Source organism: Primulina eburnea, chromosome 16 (assembly GCF_022965805.1).
Source record: "Primulina eburnea isolate SZY01 chromosome 16, ASM2296580v1, whole genome shotgun sequence".
Taxonomy (NCBI): Eukaryota; Viridiplantae; Streptophyta; class Magnoliopsida; order Lamiales; family Gesneriaceae; genus Primulina; species Primulina eburnea.
This window is the reverse complement of record NC_133116.1, coordinates 29549760-29572033: the sequence shown is the minus strand read 5'-3', so window position 1 is coordinate 29572033 and position 22274 is coordinate 29549760. Positions and strand designations below refer to the sequence as shown.

Sequence of the window (22274 nt, the reverse complement as noted above, 5' to 3'; positions counted from 1 at the left end):
AGGAAGGTGTGACCTTCTTGAGGATGGGCAATGGAGCAAGAGTTGCTACCAAGGCTATTAAGGATGTTTACTTATTATTGAACAATAGTTTAAGTTAATTTTGTGAGATGTTTTGTTTGTACCTAATTTTGTTAAAAACATTGTTTCCATTTCTATGGTGATAAAAATGGATATTCTTGTTTATTTTGCAAAGGTGTTTGCAACATTTACATGAATGAATGTTTGATTGGTACTGTTGAACTTGAAAACGATCTCTATAACTTAAAACTAAAAGATATTCCATTAAATGTCCATTCAAAGGCAGACACCATATGAGATATGGATGGATAAGCCTCCCAAATATTCTTATCTTAGAATATGGGGAGCCCTGCTTATGTGAAGCAGGTAGTGGGAGATAAATTGGATTGTTGATCCATTTTATGTTACTTTGTGGAATATCCAAGGAATTAAGTTGGATATTATTTCTATCATCCCCAAGAAACAAAGGTGTTTGTTTCTAGGAATGCAACCTTTTTTGGAAAGGGATTTTCTATTGGATAGAAAGCAGATGATAGAACTCGAAGAGGTTCGAGAGAAACCCACAATTATAGAACCCACACCCGATGAGCCAAGAGAGGAGATACAAGCTCCTAGCAGATACGAGAGAGTCTCGAGACCACCTATGAGGTATGGTCAGCTTCTTGAAGAAAGCCATGATGAGCCTTACCATGGATGTGATCCAAGGACATTCAAGAACGTTATCTGATGCCGATTCATCCAAGTGGCTTGAAGCAATGGAATCTGAGTTGAATTCCATGCATTCGAACCAAGTGTTGGATCTTGTGGATCCACCTGAGGGAACTGTTCCCACAGGGACTTGGGGCGGATGGGAAGGTATTGATCTTCAAGGCGCGATTGGTGGCAAAAGGATACACTCAAAGACAAGGAGTTGACTTTGAAGAAACCTTTTCCCAGTCGCAATGTTCAAGTCCATAAGGATTTTGCTAGCCATAGCTGCATGGTATGACTATGAGATATGGCAGATGGATGTTAAGACAAGTCTTTCTTAATATGGATTTTAAGAAAGTGTTTTACATGTCTCAACCTGAAGGGTTTACATCTGTCGGAAGTGAGCATATGGTATGCAAACTTCAGAGATCTATTTATGGTCTAAAGAAGGCATCTAGGAGTTGGAACCTCAGATTCGATAGTACGATCAAAGAGTTTGATTTACTAAGAATCATGAGGGACCCTGTGTGTATAAGAAGGTCAGTGGGAGTGTTGTGACATTCCCGATATTTTATGTTGATGACATTCTACTCATTGGGAATGATGTAGGAATGTTGCAATCAACTAAGATATGATTAGCGAGTGAGTTCTCGATGCAGGACTTGGGTGAAGCATCTTTTGTATTGGGATACAGATCTATTGAGATAGATCGAAAAGATGGCTTGGTCTCACCTAGTCCACATACATTGATACCATCGTGAAGCGGTTCTCGATGGATGAGTCCATGAGAGGACGTCTACCAGTGTGTCATGGCGTGTCCCTATCCAAGTCTGTCTCCCAAGACAGATGCAGAGATAGTGGCGATGACACGCATTCCGTATGCTTCGGCAAATGGTAGCATCATGTATGGGATGATATCTACACGTCCTGACGTGGCGTTTTCACTATGTGTAGTGAAGAGATATCAATCGAACCCCGGTCTTCCACACCATAAAGCTGTGAAAGACATCCTCAAGTTGTTGAGAAGGACCAATAAGTTGTTCTTGGTCTATGGGGATAGAGAACTGAAATTGGAAGGCTATACCGACTCTAGCTTCCAAAGCGATATCGATAAATCGAAGTCAACCTCTAGGTTTGTATTCATGCTCAATGGTGCTGCTGTCTCTTGGAAGAGTTCCAAGCATGACAATATTGCGGATTCCAGCACAGAGGCCGAATACATTGCTGCATCAGATGCAGCAAGAGAGGCTGTTTGGATAAGGAATTTCGTCTAAGAGTTGGACGTCATTCCTAATGAAGTTGCTCCTGTCCCGGTGTTGTGTGACAACACGGGAGCTTTAGCTCAAGCAAAGGAGACAAGGTCTCATCAGAAATCCAAACTCGTATTGAGAAAGTACCACATCCTCGGAGAGATTGTGGAAAGAAGAGTAGTGTCTATTGACAAAGTCGGCTCCGCAGATTATGTTGTTGATCCACTAGCTAAGCCTTTACCTGGACCATTGTTCGACAAGCATCGCGAATCAATGGGTTTTATGCATATAGGTAGTTGGCTCTAGTGCAAGTGGGAGATTGTTAGAGTAGGTGCACGTCGAGCCAAGTGTTGGCCGAGTGTTCACAATGAAACTCTATGTATAAGCAGTCTTTATTTTAATAATATTTGAAATTATTATTTTGGCAAATCTTTATCTGTATACCCATGCTAGCTGCATAGATAAAGCCCTTGAATATACAAATAGTAGAAAGAATATGGGATGCTCATATGATGAGTATCATGAAACTCATATTTGTAATACTGTATATTCTAAACAGTTCCTAGTCGATTCAGCCGCCACTAAGAAGGATATAGGCCGCTCGAGTTAGAGACTAGTATCTGCGATGTGAGTACCATGTTTCATTGGTAGGGGACATTGTGATGTCCGAATATGCAGATAGGTGCTCCTTGTAGAGTGCACTGAACAACCCTCCATAAAAGGACTTTCCAAGTGGTTCTCACTTATCGAGTGGAAAAGTCCTGGTTTATGGCTGTACAGAATTAGTCCTTATGACCCGGGACAACATTGAGACTCTATGTGCTAGAATTACACTTTGACTTGTTTACCGACTCTCATGGGGTCATCAGGTGGCAAGGTTGGGTGTTCTGTCGAAACACATAGGAGTCGATGCATTGTAGTCGGGGATTCACCGCTTACCTTCGGGTATGGATATCCTATGTGTTATCATGTGTATGTAGATCGAAATCTCTGGCCAGAGTATGGTTGTAATTATGAAAGGTGTTTCATAGATTACACCATCGATGCAACTACGACATGACACATAGTATCGATTCTTGGACAACTCTCGATATACCAATGGTTGTCGAATCGATCGGGATATATGAGTTGAAGGGACCGTACTGTACGCTAACCATAATTGAATGGTTCTTGCAGGCACTATCATGTGATACCTAGGGAATCACGTAAGCGATGCTGCTAGGCGTTTAACGTGATTGGTTGGGTACTATCAGACTTGAGTTCTGACGTTCTTGCTATCAAGGAGTTGATAAGTAAGAATGGAGCAATTGGGGTATGCTCGAATAAGGACATGTTTAGTCCGAATCACATAGAGATGTGAACCCACGGCTAGTTGTATCAATGAACCATTGAGGGCCACACAAGTACTAGCTTTGTAAATCCCGATGAGAAGTAAAATAGTTCAATGTGTTGAACGGCTTATAAAGGAGTTTATAAGCGTAAAGGAAAATTAGAAGTATGACTTCTATAAAGGAGAAAATAGTTCAATGTGTTGAACAACTTATAAATGAGTTTATAAGTGTAAAGAAAAATAGAAGTATGACTTCTATGAGAGAAATGTAAATTTTGATTTATGGAAGTGTTCCTAAATTAAAATTTGGCCAAGTGAATAATGTAATTGAAAATTGTGATTTTCATAGACATTATTATGGACTAAATAAATTAATTCAAGTGTTGAATTAATTAAACACTAGTGGGCCTAGTAGAGCCCAAATAATTAAATTAATTCAAGTGTTGGATTAATTAAATAATATTGAGTCTTGTAGAGCTCAATTAAAATAATTATTTAACTAGTGGGACTTGGGTAAATTCAAGTAATGTTTAATTAGTCTCAAATATGTTTGAGATAATTAAATTTAGTCCAAAGTTTTTAATTTGATTAAAAACTATATTATATACATGCATGGGAGGTGAAGAGGTGGAGATTACTTTTGAATAAAAAATTGCATGGCATGCAACTTTTTTACTTTTGCTTTTTGCAACACCAAGACAAGAAAATTAATTCATTCTCCCTCTTCTCTACATGGAGTTGGCCGAAACCTCACCATATTTTTCTCTCCAATTTTTCCTTCCTTTTTGTGTTCTTGAATTGTTTAAGAACACACACACTTCTCTTTGAAAAATCCTCACATTTTTCTAGTGCAAATTGTGAGGGGATCTACCTAGTTGGTGGTGGGCCTAATTTGAAGGAAAGTTTCAAGGATTTGGAGGAGGAGCTTGTAGATCTTCATGCCTTGAAGAGCTTTGTTGTTTGACAACAAAGTTGGAGCCAAACATCAACTTTAAAAGTTGATAGGTATATATTTCTAACATCCTATGTATGATGTTTTTGTTTTTGTAAATATTGCACAAGTCCTAGGGGTGGCCGAAATTTTTGTCTCAAAAATTTGATTTTTGTGCTTCCGTTGCGCTTCCGGCCACCGTAACCGGTCCGCTTTCACAAACATGATTGAAATAAATCGCACCCTCTATTCAATTGCAATATTAAGACCCGTGTTGTTTTCCCGATCTTTTGATTCAAGTATTGTATGATATTCACCTCTAAACTAGCAAGAGTTTAGCAACAAATAAACACGAGAGAAACAATCGCGTTTCAAGAGAACCTCCAAAGAACCCGCCCTTGGCAACCCTCGTGATACTCGATTGAAAAACGCCACAAAAGATAAATCTTTTGATAAGTTTGATTTGATACAACGCAAAAGTTATAACGAAACTTAAGCTTGTGTTGAGAGAATTCTCAATATCATAAAAGATGAATAATAATCAATGTTCTTTACAATGATGAAATTTTCGAGTATATATTATCTCATAATCAAAAGATATCAAATCTACTTGCCAAAATAAATAAAACTCTAAATTAGGAAAAAATCTGCTCTCCCATTCGTAAAGGACACGGACCCCGTGTAGAGGTCCGGAAGGGGGTCCGTGTAGGCACTGTAATTTTCATGGCTCAAAAGTAGTAGACACGGACCCCGTGTACAGGTCCGTGCTCGGGTCCGTGTAGGCTCGGGATTTCTCTTCCTCAAGTGTAATGGACACGGACCCCGTGTGCAGGTCCGTGTGTAGGTCCGTGTAGGCTCGGCCTTCTCCACACATGCATGAATGATATTCCTTTGGCCTCCCGATGTACTCCCATGCATCACGACCCCTTCATGCTTGCTCATGAGCCCGTGCAATGCAGCCTTGACTCTTCTTCCAACCATTAGCACGTCATGCCCGGTCAGATTCACATCAAGTTCAGTCGTGGACAAGAGACGACGCTTTCATGAGAATATCAATTATACTACTACTTAAGAACAATAAGTTATCAAGTCAGTTGCGATTCATTTTAAAGCTCACATCCAGTTTGCAAATCACAAATTAAAGCTCATACTTCATTGATTTATTCGTAGCAACCAACCCACTCTTTGAGCAATTCAGTTATTAACTAATAAGTCTAAAAGAAGTTAAGAGTTTCAGTTTGACAGTGTTTAAGTCTAAATTGAAGTGAGTTATTACATCTTGTTATAATTAACAAAAGTCTTTTTAGTAAAAATTTATCATTGAGATAGAAGATGTGACGCAGTAACATTTGAAGTCTCCGAACATCCAGAAAAATCTTTGTGTTCATTTACATATTCAAATCCATCTTTTAGTTTATTTTCGCACCATTTTTAGTTAACTGACTGATATAGACATACATGATTTCGAGATCAGTTCCTCAAAAAACTGACTCACATTCGAAAAAAACTCAAAAAAGTCTAAATGTTTATTCAACCTTCTCTAAACACTTTACATGAGTTAACCGATCTTAACAAAAATGGTGAAAAAAGGGCGTATGATTATGGAACGACAAACAAATACATTGGATAAATCAAATTTTAAGTTGAACGAATTGAATTGTATATTTGTTGTTCAATTTCAGATTATAATTCTATTTTTCAAAATTAAATTATTATGAAAAACAAAATCTACCTTATCCTCCCCGAATTCTGTTCTTACAATAAAAATATAAAAAAGAAAAAGAAAAAATCAAGTTTTGTTCAGATGATTCGCACTCAATCTGTACTTTTTTATTGTTTTTAATTTTAATTCATGGGAAAATCAATTCCAGCTGCGCACAGATTGGAACACTTCGCAAAAGCCATAACCTCCACCAGCACCAGCCTCCGCCGCCCCACCCAATCGCCACCCACCGCAAAAATTCGGCGACCCATATCCTCCTCCCACCCTGCTGGGCCAGGGCCGGAGTCTCCGCACAGGCTGAAGCTTAACAATCGAGGCATGGAGGCGGCGGATAAGTCGGAACGGCAGCGGCGAATACCTCTGGCGGAGGTGGTGACTGACTGCGTCAACAGGTGGTTTCAGGATACACTTAAAGAGGCCAAAACTGGTGATATTGCCATGCAGGTGCTCGTTGGCCAGATGTATTATAGCGGATATGGTGTAGCCAGAGATGCCCAGAAGGTTTATTTGGTTCTTTGTTTTCTTTATCGTATTTTTTTTGGCTGTGCTAAGAGCATCTGCTGTATTTGTGGTTGTTTGTTGCTAAAAGTCTGAATATTTATGGTATTTTTTTGGATAATTTGTGGGAAAAATGTGGAGATCAAATTGATGAATGATAAGCGTGTGTATACATTGTTTAGTGGATTGGACTATTGGAGATTTTGATGGAGTTCAGTTCAGGAAGTGAAATCTGCAGTAGTTTTCTTTATGCTTATGCTGTGTCCTAAAATTGTGCGCAAAGAACCCATTTACAGTAGTGAAGTAAAGCAAGAAGGTATGTCAATAAAACATGAGAAGAATCCAATTCCCTTTATTTTGACCGAGAAAGGTCACTTGATAATGATAGCTTAGAAAAATGGAAATCAATTCTCGTATTCTGTGTGACATCTTGAGAAACTGGAAACAGACCCTTTAGCCAGAAACAAAAAAAAATGCGGTAATTATGTTCTTGAAATTCAGTCTTACGCCAAAGATTTTTAACTTTTCGAAATGGAGATTTAATTTCGCATAGCAGGACCAAGAGACATGCTTTTAGCTTGTATTTTATCATTGTTTGTATTGTAGGGAAGAGCGTGGATTGGCAGGGCCGCAAAGAGTCGGTCTTCGGTGTGGAAAGTTGGCGATAAACATCCAGGTTCTAGATATTCATGTTCTCTAACTATTAATATGTTAATGGTTCCATCTGTTTGCGTCCTTCTTTGTTTTCTTGATATAATATTTTTGTTTTTCTTTTAGGTTACAATGCTAGTGATTCTGATTCTGATGACCCAAAGGAAGATGCCAAATAGGTCTGGATACAATTTATATTGATAACAGAAACTCTGACAAAGTGAGCTGAGTTACTTCTCATGTTCTGCTTATTAAAACACATTATTTGAAAAACTTTTACTTGATATTTACTTAAACCGTGACGACTCGTGCTACTAAAATACTACTAGAATTTTTTTTTTAAAGCTCTTTTCGAAATACAATCAAACCCATGCATGCAATAAAAGCTGTCGATCCATTATTTAAAAAGTCATGCAACTACTGAATAAAAGTATTGCAGTTAAATAAAATTTAAATGTCATCAAATCTCTAGACAACTGTTTTAAAAGGACTTTAATGCAATATTCGAAATCCTGCCAAATTCTCAACATATAAAAAGATGCGAAACGAGAAAGGGCATGATGTATCATCCCTGACTAAAAAACATATAATGCGGAAAACATATAGTCCTCGGGTTAACGTGCACACACCCAGCTCCGCCTACTCAGTGTTCAGCACCTCCAGTCTCCACAACATAATGCTCATCTGCATCATTCACACCTAGTGAGTCTAAAGAGTCAACACACTTGAACCTTTATAACGAATACATATTCATGACATGCAACAATGAAAAGTACTGTAATTAAAATAAACTTCATGATCTTAAAAGCGTGAACTTAATCATAACATGACAAAGAATAAACGTATCCATAACATATCTCATCATATCGACATATACATGTTCATTTTCTTTAATTGAATTCCGATAATTAGTTGTGGCTTTCGTATCAGCTCTAATCGATGGATCCATCTACGTATAAACGCGGTACTTGGCGGCGGTGACATCACCGACAGTTTTACCCATCCACGGAGCTTTGGTCTTTACATGTTCGTGTTCGTATTAGATACAACCAATTCCCTTCCTTCAAAAAAATGTCATCGTATTCATTACTTATAAAAATTATGCATATACGTAGATTTTCTTAAAATCAAATATGGAACATATTTTTTTGTATTTCAAAAAATTCATATTCATAATAAAATGTACATTTTAAACAGGCAATTTTAGTGTTCAGGCGCTGCTGAGACCGCTAACTCATCCCGAGTGCAAAATGACCATTTTATCCCTGAAAACCCTAATTGACTATTTTACCCCTAGACCTCAAAATTTCGACCATAAGCCTGCCAAACCTACTAAAACACCTCGAAACATAATTATAATCATTTCCTAGACGTAACCTCGAGCCTATTCTGTAACTTTTACGATTCGTTTTAAAATTTGGACCGGGGTCCCGGTTTTAACCCAAATCAATCCTAAACTTTCCCAAATTTTAACCGCAACTTAATCACACCTTACCAACCTCTAAAAAGCCATATTCCAACTATTTTGAACCCCCTAATCTCGGCTGCAACCTGCTGGAAAATTTGGACGTATAACCCTAACCCTAGTTGCATCGCCGAGCCAAATCTTCGACTCTACGCCTAACCGACAAGGACCAATCCCGAATCAACACTTCCTAGGACCAAGACCAGGCCATTAGGGTCTGCACTATTGACGCCTACTACCCATGTACTCAACCATACGTGATTCACCTGACAACAAGCCAAACCCTACCCTACTCGACTCTTGCGCCTCGGTCTACTCCTAGGCCGTGACCAGCCGTGGTTGAGCCATCGTGGACCACGACTCAGACCATTAGGGTCTGCACCGTGGCTTGGTTTGACTCCCTTACAGCCGGTCCCCTTCCCATAGCCCGATCAACCCATCAACAGTAGTACTCAAAGATTCGATCGGCTCTCCCTATAGCTCGACCCCTAACCTACTCCAGCACCTTGACGCTTCAGCTCTCAACATGTACAGCCCTTAAAACCGTGATTTAGCAGCTCCTTTTACAATCAAATCAAGAAAGTGAGTTACATGTAAAGGAAAATGCATATTTCGTGTCAAAATCGTATAAAACTTGCACAACATGATACATCTACGGTTTCTCATGCAAAAACATACAAACGAACGTATATTGATGTGAATGATAAGAAAAACGAGGTATAGGGCGCTCGAAATCATTGAGATATTCACATAGAACTTGCACTGGAGAGACGGGGAAGGAGTTCTTTGAAAAACTTTGAATAATTTCGAAGGAGAGGGCTGGAGTTTTCGAAAATGCTGCTGTTGGAAAATGAGAGGGGTTGCTGAAATGTTTAGAGTTAGAAAGGGTTTTTGATGGTAGGTTTAATATAATATTTAGTGTATAATGGGGGCCCTTAATTAAAAATAATGGGGTTAAGTAAAATTTTGGGTCCATTATGCATTAAATAATCCCAATAAGCCCAAAAACACTCTCGAAAAATATTTCGTATAGGTACGTTTTTGAAAATATTGCCCAAACCCCTCAAAAAGTATCCCGACTTGCTAAATTTTGCGTACCGGTTCAAAATATGACCCGACGAGTAAAAAACTCTACCAAAGCCCATTTCTGAAAATCACCTTCAATTATACCATATATTAGATAAATAAAATGAATTATTTAATAAAAATATTTTTCCTTAATGTCCCTGGTCTCCGTTCTTCATTCGAGCGCAAAATACTATTAAAAACCCTAATACATGAAACGTTAATAAACCGCGAAATAAAACACATATCCATGCAATAATCATGCATATAATGTATTAAAATAATTAAAACATATTTTAGCAAAACCCTAGATTGCATGACATCAGGTTACGTAGTTCGAATTTTCTAGACCTTATATAAACATTGTGCGTTTTTTGTTTCAGAATATTTCCCGCAGTATGGTTATGAATCCTAGCATTGTGGTTTAATTTATACGTGAAACAGATTTATCCAGAGTAATAAAAGCATCAGCTATATTCTTGTATTGTTCCATGTAAAAGGAAGTATTTAAGATTGGATAAGTTCTTTTTTGGATCTATTAATTTTATGAAGATTGATGCACCAGAGGAACGGTTATATGATTATATTTTCAACAATGTTCTAAATGGCGATCGAGACGACCGCCTAAGCGATAGGCTGCCCTTGACTGGCCCGCGTTTATCTAAGACGGTCTCTATAGGCAGTCTGAGGCTATCCGACAGGCAACGCGCGAGCAGGTGGCAGAGACGATGGCGGCCAAGGCGGTCAATGATTTTAAAATCCTAGTCAACTGTGAAAGCCAAATAATTTTAAAAACCAGTCAATCAATTAAAATAAACTCTAGTTATAATAAAAACATTTTTCATTCTCTTTTGTATTTACTTTTGGTTTCAAGAGTGTCTTTTACCATCAGCCACCACCTGCCTCAAACCATCTCTATTTGCCGCTGCCATTAGCCACCATCTTAATTATCTTGTTAGTTTGTATTTATATATTTATTTGCACTTTGTCTATATTGTATTATATTGTATGATGTTTTTATGCATAAATATAATTAATTACATATATTACATAAAAAATGATTTTATTTGTGATTATATTGCATGATTATGTATGATTACTTATAAAAAATTTCTAAAAAACCTATAAAAATTTCTAAAAATATTCAATCGCCTAAGTGGGGATTATATATAATTACTTACAAAATAATTTCTAATTTTTTTTTCAAGCGCTTAGGTGACCGAGGCGGTAGTGACTGCCACCGCTCCCAACCATTTGCAACATTGGTTTTCAAGAATGTGATTTTTGATTGCATTGCAACTTACGCCAGTGACAAGAGATTTAAAAAGGGGTGTGAGTTTAATTAGATGTAATGTTTGATGGACTATCCCAACATAGGAAGGGTTGCTTTTAGAAACTGACTGGCAACCACTAACTAATTTAACTTGGCCTCCTACTTGTGCTCTGTTATTATCCTGAGTGGTGGACTGGTGGTTCATTGTGAACTGAATGTAAATGAACTTAACAATCAAATTTAAAGAAGCTCGCCGCCACCTATTCTATTTTTGTCAGTATAATAGATGGTGTGGCACTGAGATTTGTGGAAGACAAGTAAAGTTCTTAGCATTGTTTCTTTTTTTAGGTTTGGTTTAGAAATGTATTAAATGAACCCCCGATTTTGTAAATAGATGGGCCATGATTGTGCTACATTATGTGGACTGTGTCCTTGGTACTTTGTTGTGTCGACAAACACCTCATTTCGGTCAAGGTGCAACCATTTTCAAGATTCAGTCTCAACTAGCATGCTGGCTATAGCTTATCCCTGGTCTTTTTAATCACTCGTGAATCATGAGATATAAATAGCTTATTCTTTTGGATTTCTTTTTTCTTCTCTCTCCTCGGATTCCTTGCATTTGAGGTTTATAGGTAGTCCGATTACCACATTTCCACAGTGTATAGAGACCCAGCCAGCCATTTGTACCACATCCACATGTCACAAGAATAATTCCTTTTGTACTCTTGAAAAGTTGCACGTAAATTCTTATTTCAGAATAACTATGGTTTTTATCTCTCTGCAGTGTATTCATGTGTTGCCTCATCGTGGCTACCAGGATTCTGCAACAGCCGATGCTTATCTACACATATGGTTTTCAAGTAGCAATATTTTCTTCTCGAGTAAATAACACTCTTCCTGATTTTTTTCGTAACTCGGAAAACGGTTGTGTGTGTACTGGTAACGTCACACCAGATTTTGATATTGTACTTCCTTTGTTATGATGATGTTTGCTTAATCGTAAGCCAAAAATAGGGAGGATAATTTTCTCCCTGACGGAGAATTCGATACCCGATACGAATGGAAGTTGGAGAATTTTTATCCAATTAAATAAATGGGTAATCGGGTATGGGTGAAGTAAAATCCTATTCATACCCGACCCAAATACCCGATTAGATAAGCATATATATATATATATATATATATATATATATATATATATATATATATATATATATACACATATTTTTATGTATTTATTTATATTTAAAAAATATTAATTTTTATTTGCTTTTATTGAATGGTGGTAATTGAATGGAACAAGTAAAATTATTAGTATAAACTAATGTTATTTTGTAAGATAATGTTGTAATAAATTATTTATAATATTTTTTTATTTCTTATATGACGTTTTGTTTGATATTTTTTATCTTTAATATTTTTCTTATTGTTCTCTTAATAATTTGATAAATAAGTATAGTTTTATCGAAATAATTCAAATTTGAAAAAAATACAATTGTATATGGTAATAAGATATTGAGTAGGTTTCTTGCGAGACGGTCTCATGAATTTTTATCTGGGAGATGGGCCAAATCTATCGATATTAACAATAAAAAGTAATACTCATAACATAAAAAGTTACACTTTTTCATGGATGACTCAAATAAGATATCCGTCTTACAAAATACGATTCGTGAGACCGTCTCAAACGAGTTTTTGCCTAATATATTTGGATAAAAGTTGAATACACGACGTGAATGGAGATGAGTATGAGGGTGGATACAATAAATAGGGATGAGGACGGAGACATCGAATTTTACTCAAATTCGACTCATTGTCATCGCTAACCAAAATATTCGAAGACACTTGAGAAAATCTTGATATCTTGATTTCGTTCCTTTATTTTGCTTCAACCATTCAATGTCAAAGTTTGTAAAGTTGAAGCTAGAACAGGCCTACCCAGCAAATCTCTGTCATGTAGCATTCCATTACGTTCGTTATGTTAGAGTAACGTTTTCTCGAACTCAAAATGTAGCGAAAGTTTAAAATTTTTCGACAGAATTTAATTTGACAATCAAATATTTTATTGAGTTTCCTATGATTCAAATACTAATAATAGGGTATTTATATTTTTAATCTTTACATTCTAAATGATAGGCACCAAACTATTCTTGAAGTGAAGATAGTCTTTTTTGTAAATCTTTACGAATAATCAAAGGAAGTAATAGCGTTCTTCAATCATCTAATTAGGTTCATGATCGAAGATTGGATTCTTTTTCTATTTTGCACTAGAGAATGTAAAAGAAATTTACGTTGAAATGACATCGTCGGAACACGGTGGAGGCACTGCAAGGCGACAGTCGCGTACGGTGGTGGTGTGAAGGTGATCAGCATAGACTGCCTTTCTTAAGGGTGGTGATCGATTATATTGTGTTTGTCAGGGGAGAGAAAAAGTTTAGCATCTTAATAGAACTTTATTGTCATATTTATAATTTTAATGGATTGTGTTACAATCTTATTATGACTCCAAATTAGAATGGACACTTAAATTTGAATCTTAATGAAACTCTTACTTGAAATTTTCTTGTCAAAAGTATCTACTAGGTTTCATTTTCTAACTAGGACCATTATTAGTTAGAGTTGTATTAGGATTTTCTAATCCTATTAATCAAATAATCCGTGATTGAGTAATGATCTAATGTAGTGTTTTCAACTTTTGACAATATGTTATAAAATTAAATAACTATTATTTAATTAATTAATTCTAGACACTGCTATAATATTTAATGAAAAATACTTGATTAATATTTAATTAGCATATTCTAAATTTAATAATTAAATATTTGTGATTTCATTATAATCACGATCGACGATCAGACGTCGAGATGACGATGATACAACTTTCGCTATTATAATGATAAATGAAATTTCGAAGATTAAAATTTTCACCGACTCATTTTTTGCAGCTTTCTATTTTAGTTCACTAAATTAGCAGTCAAATTAACTTCCACAACTTCCAAATATGAAATACACTTATAAACTCATTTAAAAATAATTTTTATGATCTCTATCAAAATATTGCTGTCAAATTAAAATTTTGAATTTGACAATCGCAACGAGAGCTCATAATTTAATACTTGTGTGACTTTCAATAGTTTAGTGATATAACTATTTGTGTATTCACAACTTCATGTGATTCATGACAACATTTGTTCATATTCGGGATTACCCTAATTAGTCCTATTATTTTAATCAACACCTTGATCAAGAATATCAGAAGTTAAGTCTGATTGCACTCATCAGATAATGGTAAGAATATCTAGTAGCACCGCCCCATGATCCTATAGATATCACTGATAGTTTCTGCAAAAACTGTTGAGGATCGAAGTTGAGTTTAGAGGGGGGTGAATAAACTCTACTCGTTTTTCGTTCTGATGAGGTACTAAAATCCTGTTAAGGATAGTAGTTGATTTTGTGCGAATACTTTCACCTGATTACAATAAAACGTGCGGAAACAATCTGATGAAGTAGTTGAGAAACAATAAAACAATAGGCAGCAGTTGTTTATGGAAGTTCGAAGATAAACTCTTCTACGTCTCCTCTTCTTCTGTTTCCAGAAGGTATAACTAAAAGACTTTGGATATTACAGTACAACTCTTGTACACACCCACTTCAGAAGGACTTACACCTCAGCCTACTGAAACTCTTAGTTTCTCAACTCACAAAAATGCGAAACAAAAAGTTCTGAAAAGACTCTTTTCAGATTACAGACTCTTCTGACAAAGTATAAATGATGTAAAGATCGTGAAGAGTGTAAGAATCAGTAGCACAAAATGATCTTCAAAAGATCAGATATAAGCTATGAAGCATGTGCTACTTTTCTTTGTGTTGAACTTTTAAATGCTCAAGGAATTTTGATATTCGTCTGATAAGAGAAAAGCTTTGTTCCTTGAAGAATGATAATAAGCGAAGTGTCGTGTCGAACAAGGATTTGATCCAAGTATATATAATCGACTGAGTTCAACGTTCACAATCAGAGTATGTCTTCAGATAACTGATACAATCAGCTTTATTACCGAAAGAAGTTCCTGCAGAAAAGCTATAAACAATCAGTCTTGTTTTATACTTAATTGGGTAAAGTGCATTAAATGACTCCGTATAGTATTTAATGCTGCAATTAATACTAGTACTAGGAACTCCTTAACGGTAACAATTAATATAGCAACGTTAGAAAACGTTCTCTACTGGTTTTGTATTGTTATCCCTTTCTACTGGTTTAGTTATAGTAGATCAGCAGCTACTGATAAGTTATTCTATTGTTCTGGTCTGCTGGTCTACTGGTCTTAGTTAACATCGCCACAATAAAATTCATGTCTAACAATTTCCCCCTTTGTGGTGATGCCAAAACCTAAACAGTAGAAAGTTGTTAAATAAAACAGATAATCATTTAAACAAACGGATAATGTCAATAAAGTAATAAGATAAAAGAAATCAATCAGTTCCAATATCCCTGTAAATGATTTCTTCATTCTGAGGTTCTTGATCTCTTCTGTTTGAAGGTTCAGCCTCATCTTCTGTTTGCCTAGCTCCTGCTTGATCTCCTCTAACTTCTCTATCTTCCCCCTTTTTGGCATCAGCGGCAACCACATGGGCAAAGAGGTCATTCAGTCTGCCGGAAATATTTTGAATGCCATCGGTTAGCATCTCCATATACGGGGTCTGAGAAGAGATGCGATTATCCAATACAGTGATAGATTGATTTTGAGAGTCAATCTTGGCATCCAAAAGTTCCACAGAAGTAGACAGTGATCGAAAGAGATCATCATGCTCAGTGATTCGAGTGAGTATATCATTTTGAGCAAGCATGATGATGCCGTGAGTTCTCGAGATAGCTTGTCTGAAAACGACGGTTTCAGCATACATCTTGTCCATGGTCTCCTTAGTGTTATAGATGTGTTTGCCCATTCGTTCTCTGAAAGATTGAGCACCACTGAATTCCGAAATGTTTTCACAAGAAATACGTTTCACTAAAGCAGAGATGTTGTTGAGTTCGGTTTGTAGAGACTCAATCTGATGTTCCAGGTTAAATGCATCTGATTCCGGGGAGGGAGTTCGCGCAAGAATGCGTTGTTTAATCTCAGAAAGACGAGAGTTCGTCTCAGTAAAAACAGGAAGAGAGACAGTTAACGCAGTACAAACAAGATTAGCATCCATCAAGGCAGTAGAAGGAGCAGGGTCTGCTGTGCTTTCTTCTGGAATTGCAGAAACAGTAGGTTCATCAGCAATCATGGGAAGAGCAATTTCTTCAGTAGGAACGGCCAAGTCAGAGGCCAAAGCTTCTTCCATTGGTGCAATAACAGCCTGTGAATCTGATGGTGCTTCAGTAGAAGGTGCAGAAGGCTGTTCCAGAAGAATGTGCATTTCTGCTTAATGAGTAGCAGAAAACATCTCTAAATTCGGCAATAAAGAAGTAGCATCTGGTTCTGCTATTTGTTGCCCTGGGTTAGGAGAACCAGAAGGGGGCAATGAAATAGCCGGTGTTGCTTCCAGAGTAGTGGAGACTGAAGGGACAATCGATTCAATGACTTCCTCAACCGAAGCCAGTTCATGCACGGACAATAGTGATGATGACGGAATGGGCCTAGTCGGAGATGCAGGAGTACTAAGAGCAGAAGCCTTTGGGGAGGCTGTAGTCCTTTCCTCAACTGTCTGATGCTGTTGAAAGATTGGGACAAGGCCAACATGATAGACAATAGGCTCTCCAAAGCCTTGTTCTTGAGCAAGAAGTTGCTCACTCATCTGCTTTAATCTGTCAGAAAGAATCATAATAATATTTTGATCCTGAACAGCAGTAGGAACAGCAGGATCAAAATTTGATTGAAGAACTTTCAGAACCGATTCTAATTTCTGACATTTCAGCTGATCGAGGATAAAATTCTTTCTTCGCATGGCCTCGATGACATTTTCTGTTTTTGCCAGCTGAAAAATCTTCTTTTCTGCATTCATCATCTTGCCATAATTCCCTTTTGTTTTGAAGTAGGCAAAAGAGTGGAATAGTCGGACAGTATGCCATTCATCAAAGAAACGCATATCATCGTTTGCAGAGGTCTCAATCTCGGCTAGATGAAGATCAACGCCGGTGGTGACAGTGGTCTTGTGACAAAAAATAGGTGGTTCTTCAACCATTTTCCCTTTGCCTTTGACAGAAGATGAAATAGGCACGATGGGTCGAAAAGCAGAAGACCCGCTTGCTGGTTCTCGAATAACTATTCCAGATGTTGGCTTAAAAACAGTAGCAGTAGAAGGTGCTGAAACAGACGCAGTAGCGTGTGCAGTCGAAGAAGCAGTTGATCGAGCGGAAGGAACCGCTTCTGGAAAGACCTGTCGAATAGGTACTTTCTCAATTTCAGAAAGTGCTGCTGTCTTCTTAATCTTAAGAATGGTGCGCGGTTTCTTCTTGGCTGGGGTTGGTACTGCTGATTGAACAGCAGCAGCAGACTCTTCTGATGCTGTTTTGTCTGAATCCGTCGAAATAACCAATCGTTTCTTTGAAATTTTCTTTTGAGGTTTTGAAGCCTCAGAAGCAGTTTCCCCAATTTCCTTCTTCAACGCAACAAACTCCGTCACGGTTGGCTTAGGCCTTAAAGCCAGTACATTTGCAGCATCAATCATGGTGACTGAAGTAGCATCTAGATCACTGGTAGAGGCAAAACCAGCATCCTTGAGCAGAGCGCTGATCTGAACAGCAAAACCAGAACTCCTCCTGACAACCATATCCTTCATAATTCTGAATATAAAATGACTCCAGTCCACCTTAATCCCCTTAGTGATGGCATTCATTACTTGAACCTTCTCCTTCGTCAACTTGTCGAAGGTGCCAGCTTTGATCAAAATAGCTTTAGCCACAATATCGGCCAGAATCTGATATTCTATTTTGAGCAATTTCTTGTGACAAGAAGGAGACACTTCTTGATACGAATCCGAGTACGAATGAAAGCAAGCACGATTATACGAATCGCACCCTCAACTCAATAACGAACAAGGAACGATTATATTGTCCCGATCTTTTGAAACAAGTAACGATTGATGTGATATTCACCTCTAAGTGATTTAAACACTTAGCAACAAATATCAACGAAGATAACAATTGAATCTAGAACGAACCTTCAAAGAACGATGCCTATGACAATCCGTGCAAGAACAATCGACAAACGCCACAAAGATGCAATCTTTGATAAGTTTGATTTTGATAAACACAAAGTATAAACTTTGCAAGTTTTGAGAGAATTCTCAAGTGTTTTTCATTCCATATTCAATAATAATTCGTTCAATAATGATACATTGAATATATAATAATCAATACATGAAAAGTAGTGCACAAAGTCAAAAAGAAAATTGTGAAAAAAATCTTCATGGAACTGGACCGCGGGTGCGCTGCAGACTGGACCGCGGGTGCGGTACAGTCTCGGGAAAAAATTTTTTTTTTTTTTTTTTTAGCAAGACCGCGGGTGCGGTCCTGTTTTGAGCGCGGGTGCGGTGCTGCTTCGGCCTTGACCACTTGAATAACATTCCAAAACCCTCCAATATAATTCCCATGATTCCCAACCTCTTCTAATTTGGTCAGCAAGTTTGTAGAACCTCTTTGGTAGTTCATCATGAGTACTTGAGGTGTTTCTTTAAACTTCTTCAAAAGCTTGGATATATCATATCTTTCACCATAAATAATCATCAAGCTTGAGAATCCAAAGCAACAATGCATCTTCAATCTCCTTTCAAAAATTAGTACGACACGCCCGGCCAGATTCATATCACTTCTTCTCCAGATGCTGAGAAAGAGCTGAGTGCAACAGACATATCTGTCTTGGAAATATCAGAGAGTTCAGATGTACCTGAAAGTGGAAGGAGGAAGGTTGCTCCTAAGTGTGCGGCATCAATAGAGATAGATGCATCTCCTTTAGTATGAACAATCCTTCCTTCATGCAATGTTGCTTTAGCGTAAAATTCCAGAAGAGCATTTTTGTAAATAACTGCTGGTGCTTCCAGGAATTTCCGGAGTCTCGATTTTTCAATATCCTGAAACATTTTCATGAGATTCGCATCCTTGATGTTGAGAACCGAAGCAAAGTTAACTTGATAAGCGTTAAAGAGTGTATGCTCCAGCCATTTCTGTATGTAGATAAAATTGGATAAACTTTGCAATAGTTAGATATGATATGAGAGAAAGCAGTAGCTGAATAGCGATAGATATGGAACAGTAAAGGTGAAAAGGTGAAATTTGAAATAGATATACAGCCGTCAAATAAACATAAAGACACGTGTCATTATGTTTAAGGTTGAGTGTTTGAAAAGTTTTGCAGAAACTGTCAGATATACGAATGATTTGAAAATTTTGAAAAAAGACGGGCTGTCCAGACGGTTACTAAAAAAAATCAGAAGAGGATTTGTCATTTTATGATAACGTCTGCTGGAAGTTTCAGGGTGCTGAAATATTTAAACACTTTGACAAAAACCAGCAGACTTGAAGTTTTATCGAAAAGACAAACATTCTCTCTGTTTTCTGAAAAGGTGTCAAACTCTTAGTCTGACTAAACTACTGTTCCCCCTCGGTAAATGCAATTAATAAGTGGTCATAATTGCGACAAGTGACTCTTGGCCATCTCTCAATCTGAGCCGTTGAAAATGAACAGTCGCAATCTTGCGATGCACAAGAGTCTTTGTTCCCTCTATAAATACCTGCATATCTTGAACGAAGTTAAACAGATGAACTTCAAAAAAAAAATGAAAACTCAAGTAAAAAGAGAGTTAGAGTTTGATTCAGGAGTCGAAGCAAAACTGTTCAGAGAGAAGTTTGAGAATATCATTATTTTCGTAATGATCCTTGAAATACACTCCTGGAGTTGTAGTCTCCACAGTCAAGCAGATCTTTTGCTTCGATTGAGTTTGAAATGTAGCATCGATTTCTTCCAGAAGCATGCTAATGAAATAAGAGAGTGCTGGTGGATTGATGATGCTGAAATCCTCTCTGATGCCCTGTAAGGCATCTAAAAAAATACATTAGTGCTGACAAGACCCAAGCTTGCTAGATTCTTTCTAGGCCTTTTTCTTGTTCATGTTGAAGTACTTTGCAAGCAAATAACAGAGAGCTCCTATTACTGAAGACAAACGCTAAATGTAACGCTACTGGTTAAATAGCATAGAAGATCTACTGTTTTTACTTTTGCATCGTGTAATGTACTGAAATGGTTTCTAATAAAGTTCCAGTTTACGTATCTGACTTTCCTTCTGCTTTTCTGCAAATATCTTACTGTTAGTTCAATACGATAAATAAGCGAGTAAGAATAAAAGTTAACAGAAAATAATCAAGTTAAATCTATCAAACCAAGAGAATTACGAAAGTAAGAAAACTTATTTTCTGGTAAGGGTTTCGTGAAGATATCTGCTGTTTGTTGATCAGTAGAAACATATTCCAGACGAATGTTCTTCTTCTGCACATGATCTCTAATAAAGTGATGTCTGATGTCTATGTGCTTCGTTCTGGAATGAAGTACTGGATTTTTTGTGATTGCAATTGCACTGGTATTGTCACAGAATATAGGTGATTCGGAGGCTTGAATCCCATAGTCTCTTAACTGTTGTTGAATCCACAGTATCTGAGAGCAGCAGCTTCCAGCAGCCAGATATTCTGCTTCTGCAGTAGATGTGGCTATGGAAGTCTGTTTCTTGCTAAACCAGGATATCAGCCTATCACCAAGAAATTGACAAAACCCACTTGTGCTTTTTCGATCTAGTTTGCAACCTGCATAATCAGCATCTGAATATCCAATAAGATTTAACGATGAATCATTGGGATACCATAAGCCGACATTTTGAGTTCCTTTCAAGTACTTCAAAATACGTTTAGCAGCAATATAATGAGATTGTTTGGGGTTAGATTGAAATCTAGCACAAATGCAAACATCAAACATGATATCTCGTCTACTGGCAGTTAAATATAATAATGAACCAATAAGACCTCGATACTGAGTTACCTCTACTGGAATACCACTTTCATCTTTGTCAAGCTTAATAGATGAGCTCATTGGAGTAGAAGTAGCAGAACATGCTTCCATTCCAAACTTTTTCAGAAGCTCCTTGGTGTACTTGGCTTGATTTATAAAGATTCCAGTCTCTGATTGCTTAATCTGTAATCCTAGGAAGAATGTTAATTCTCCCATCATACTCATTTCAAATTTATCCTGCATCAATTTTCCAAACTTTGCACATAATTTGGGGTTAGTTGACCCAAAAATGATATCATCAACATAGATCTGTACTAAAAGAATGTGCTTATTCTTGACTAAAGTAAATAAAGTTTTATCTACTGCTCCAATGGTAAAATCATGATCAATAAGAAATTGTGATAGAGTGTCATACCAAGCTCTATGTGCCTGTTTTAGACCATATAATGCTTTGTGTAATTTAAATACATGATGTGGAGAGAAATGATCGATAAAACCTGGAGGTTGTTCGATGTATACTTCTTCTTGTAAAAGACCATTTAGAAAAGCACTTTTCACATCCATTTGATATACTTTGAAATTCTTGAAAGCAGCAAAGGCTAAGAATATTCTGATTGCTTCGAGCCTTGCTACTGGTGCATAAGTCTCATCAAAGTCTATGCCTTCTTCTTGTCTGAAGCCTGGAGCTACCAATCTAGCTTTATTTCTCACCACTATGCCTTCTTCATTGAGTTTGTTTCTGAATACCCACCGAGTTCCAATGACAGCTTGGTGAGATGGTCTAGGTACTAGAAACAAAACTTTATTACGTTTGAATTGATTCAGCTCTTCTTGCATGGCTTCAATCCAACTAGGATCCAGAAGAGCTTCTTCAATTTTCTTTGGTTCATCCTGAGATATAAAAGCAGCATGCATGTATTCATTAAGCATTTGCCTTCTGGTTCTCAACGGCGCTGCTGGATTACCAATAACCAATGATGGAGGATGAGATTTTCTCCAGATAAACGAATTTGAATGGACATCTTCCTGATTTGATATGTTAAGATTGTCTTCTACAGAACCAGTAGTAGGTTCTTGAACATCTTCTGCTGGTATTGGTAGATCTAGGTTCTGTACTTCTGGTTCCACTATTGGTGTGTCTTGTTCTGGATTTTGAAGATCCTTGGTATTTTCTTCTACATCATCTTCACTGTCAATTTCCAAGTGAATCCTGTCTAACATGTTACTTAAATCAGATATGTTAGAAATTTCAGCACTGTTGTCTTCATCGAAGACAACATGAATCGATTCTTCAACATTAAGAGTTCTATTGTTGAAGATTCTAAAAGCTCTGCTTACAGCAGAGTAACCAAGAAATATTCCAGCATATGATTTAGAATCAAATGCAGTCAAACGATTTTTGC

General features: G+C 37.1%; 1 protein-coding gene across 4 annotated transcripts; it reads left to right on the top strand.

Moving 5' to 3' along the window:
• Positions 1–5997: 5997 nt before the first annotated feature.
• On the top strand, positions 5998–11936 carry LOC140816869 (uncharacterized). Of its 4 annotated transcripts, none has more exons than XM_073176355.1 (4): positions 5998–6443; positions 7047–7116; positions 7218–7270; positions 11679–11936. In XM_073176355.1, exons 1-3 carry the CDS (start codon positions 6072–6074, stop codon positions 7268–7270), a joined length of 495 nt encoding a protein of 164 aa, XP_073032456.1. In that variant the 5' UTR covers positions 5998–6071; the 3' UTR covers positions 11679–11936. The 4 variants fall into 4 exon arrangements, with proteins under 4 accessions (XP_073032456.1, XP_073032455.1, XP_073032454.1 ...); XM_073176354.1 differs by lacking the exon at positions 11679–11936 and adding an exon at positions 11289–11616 and having other exon boundaries at positions 5999–6443; positions 7218–7311; XM_073176353.1 differs by lacking the exon at positions 11679–11936 and adding an exon at positions 10005–10142 and having other exon boundaries at positions 5999–6443; positions 7218–7311.
• The last annotated feature ends 10338 nt before the right edge of the window (positions 11937–22274 follow it).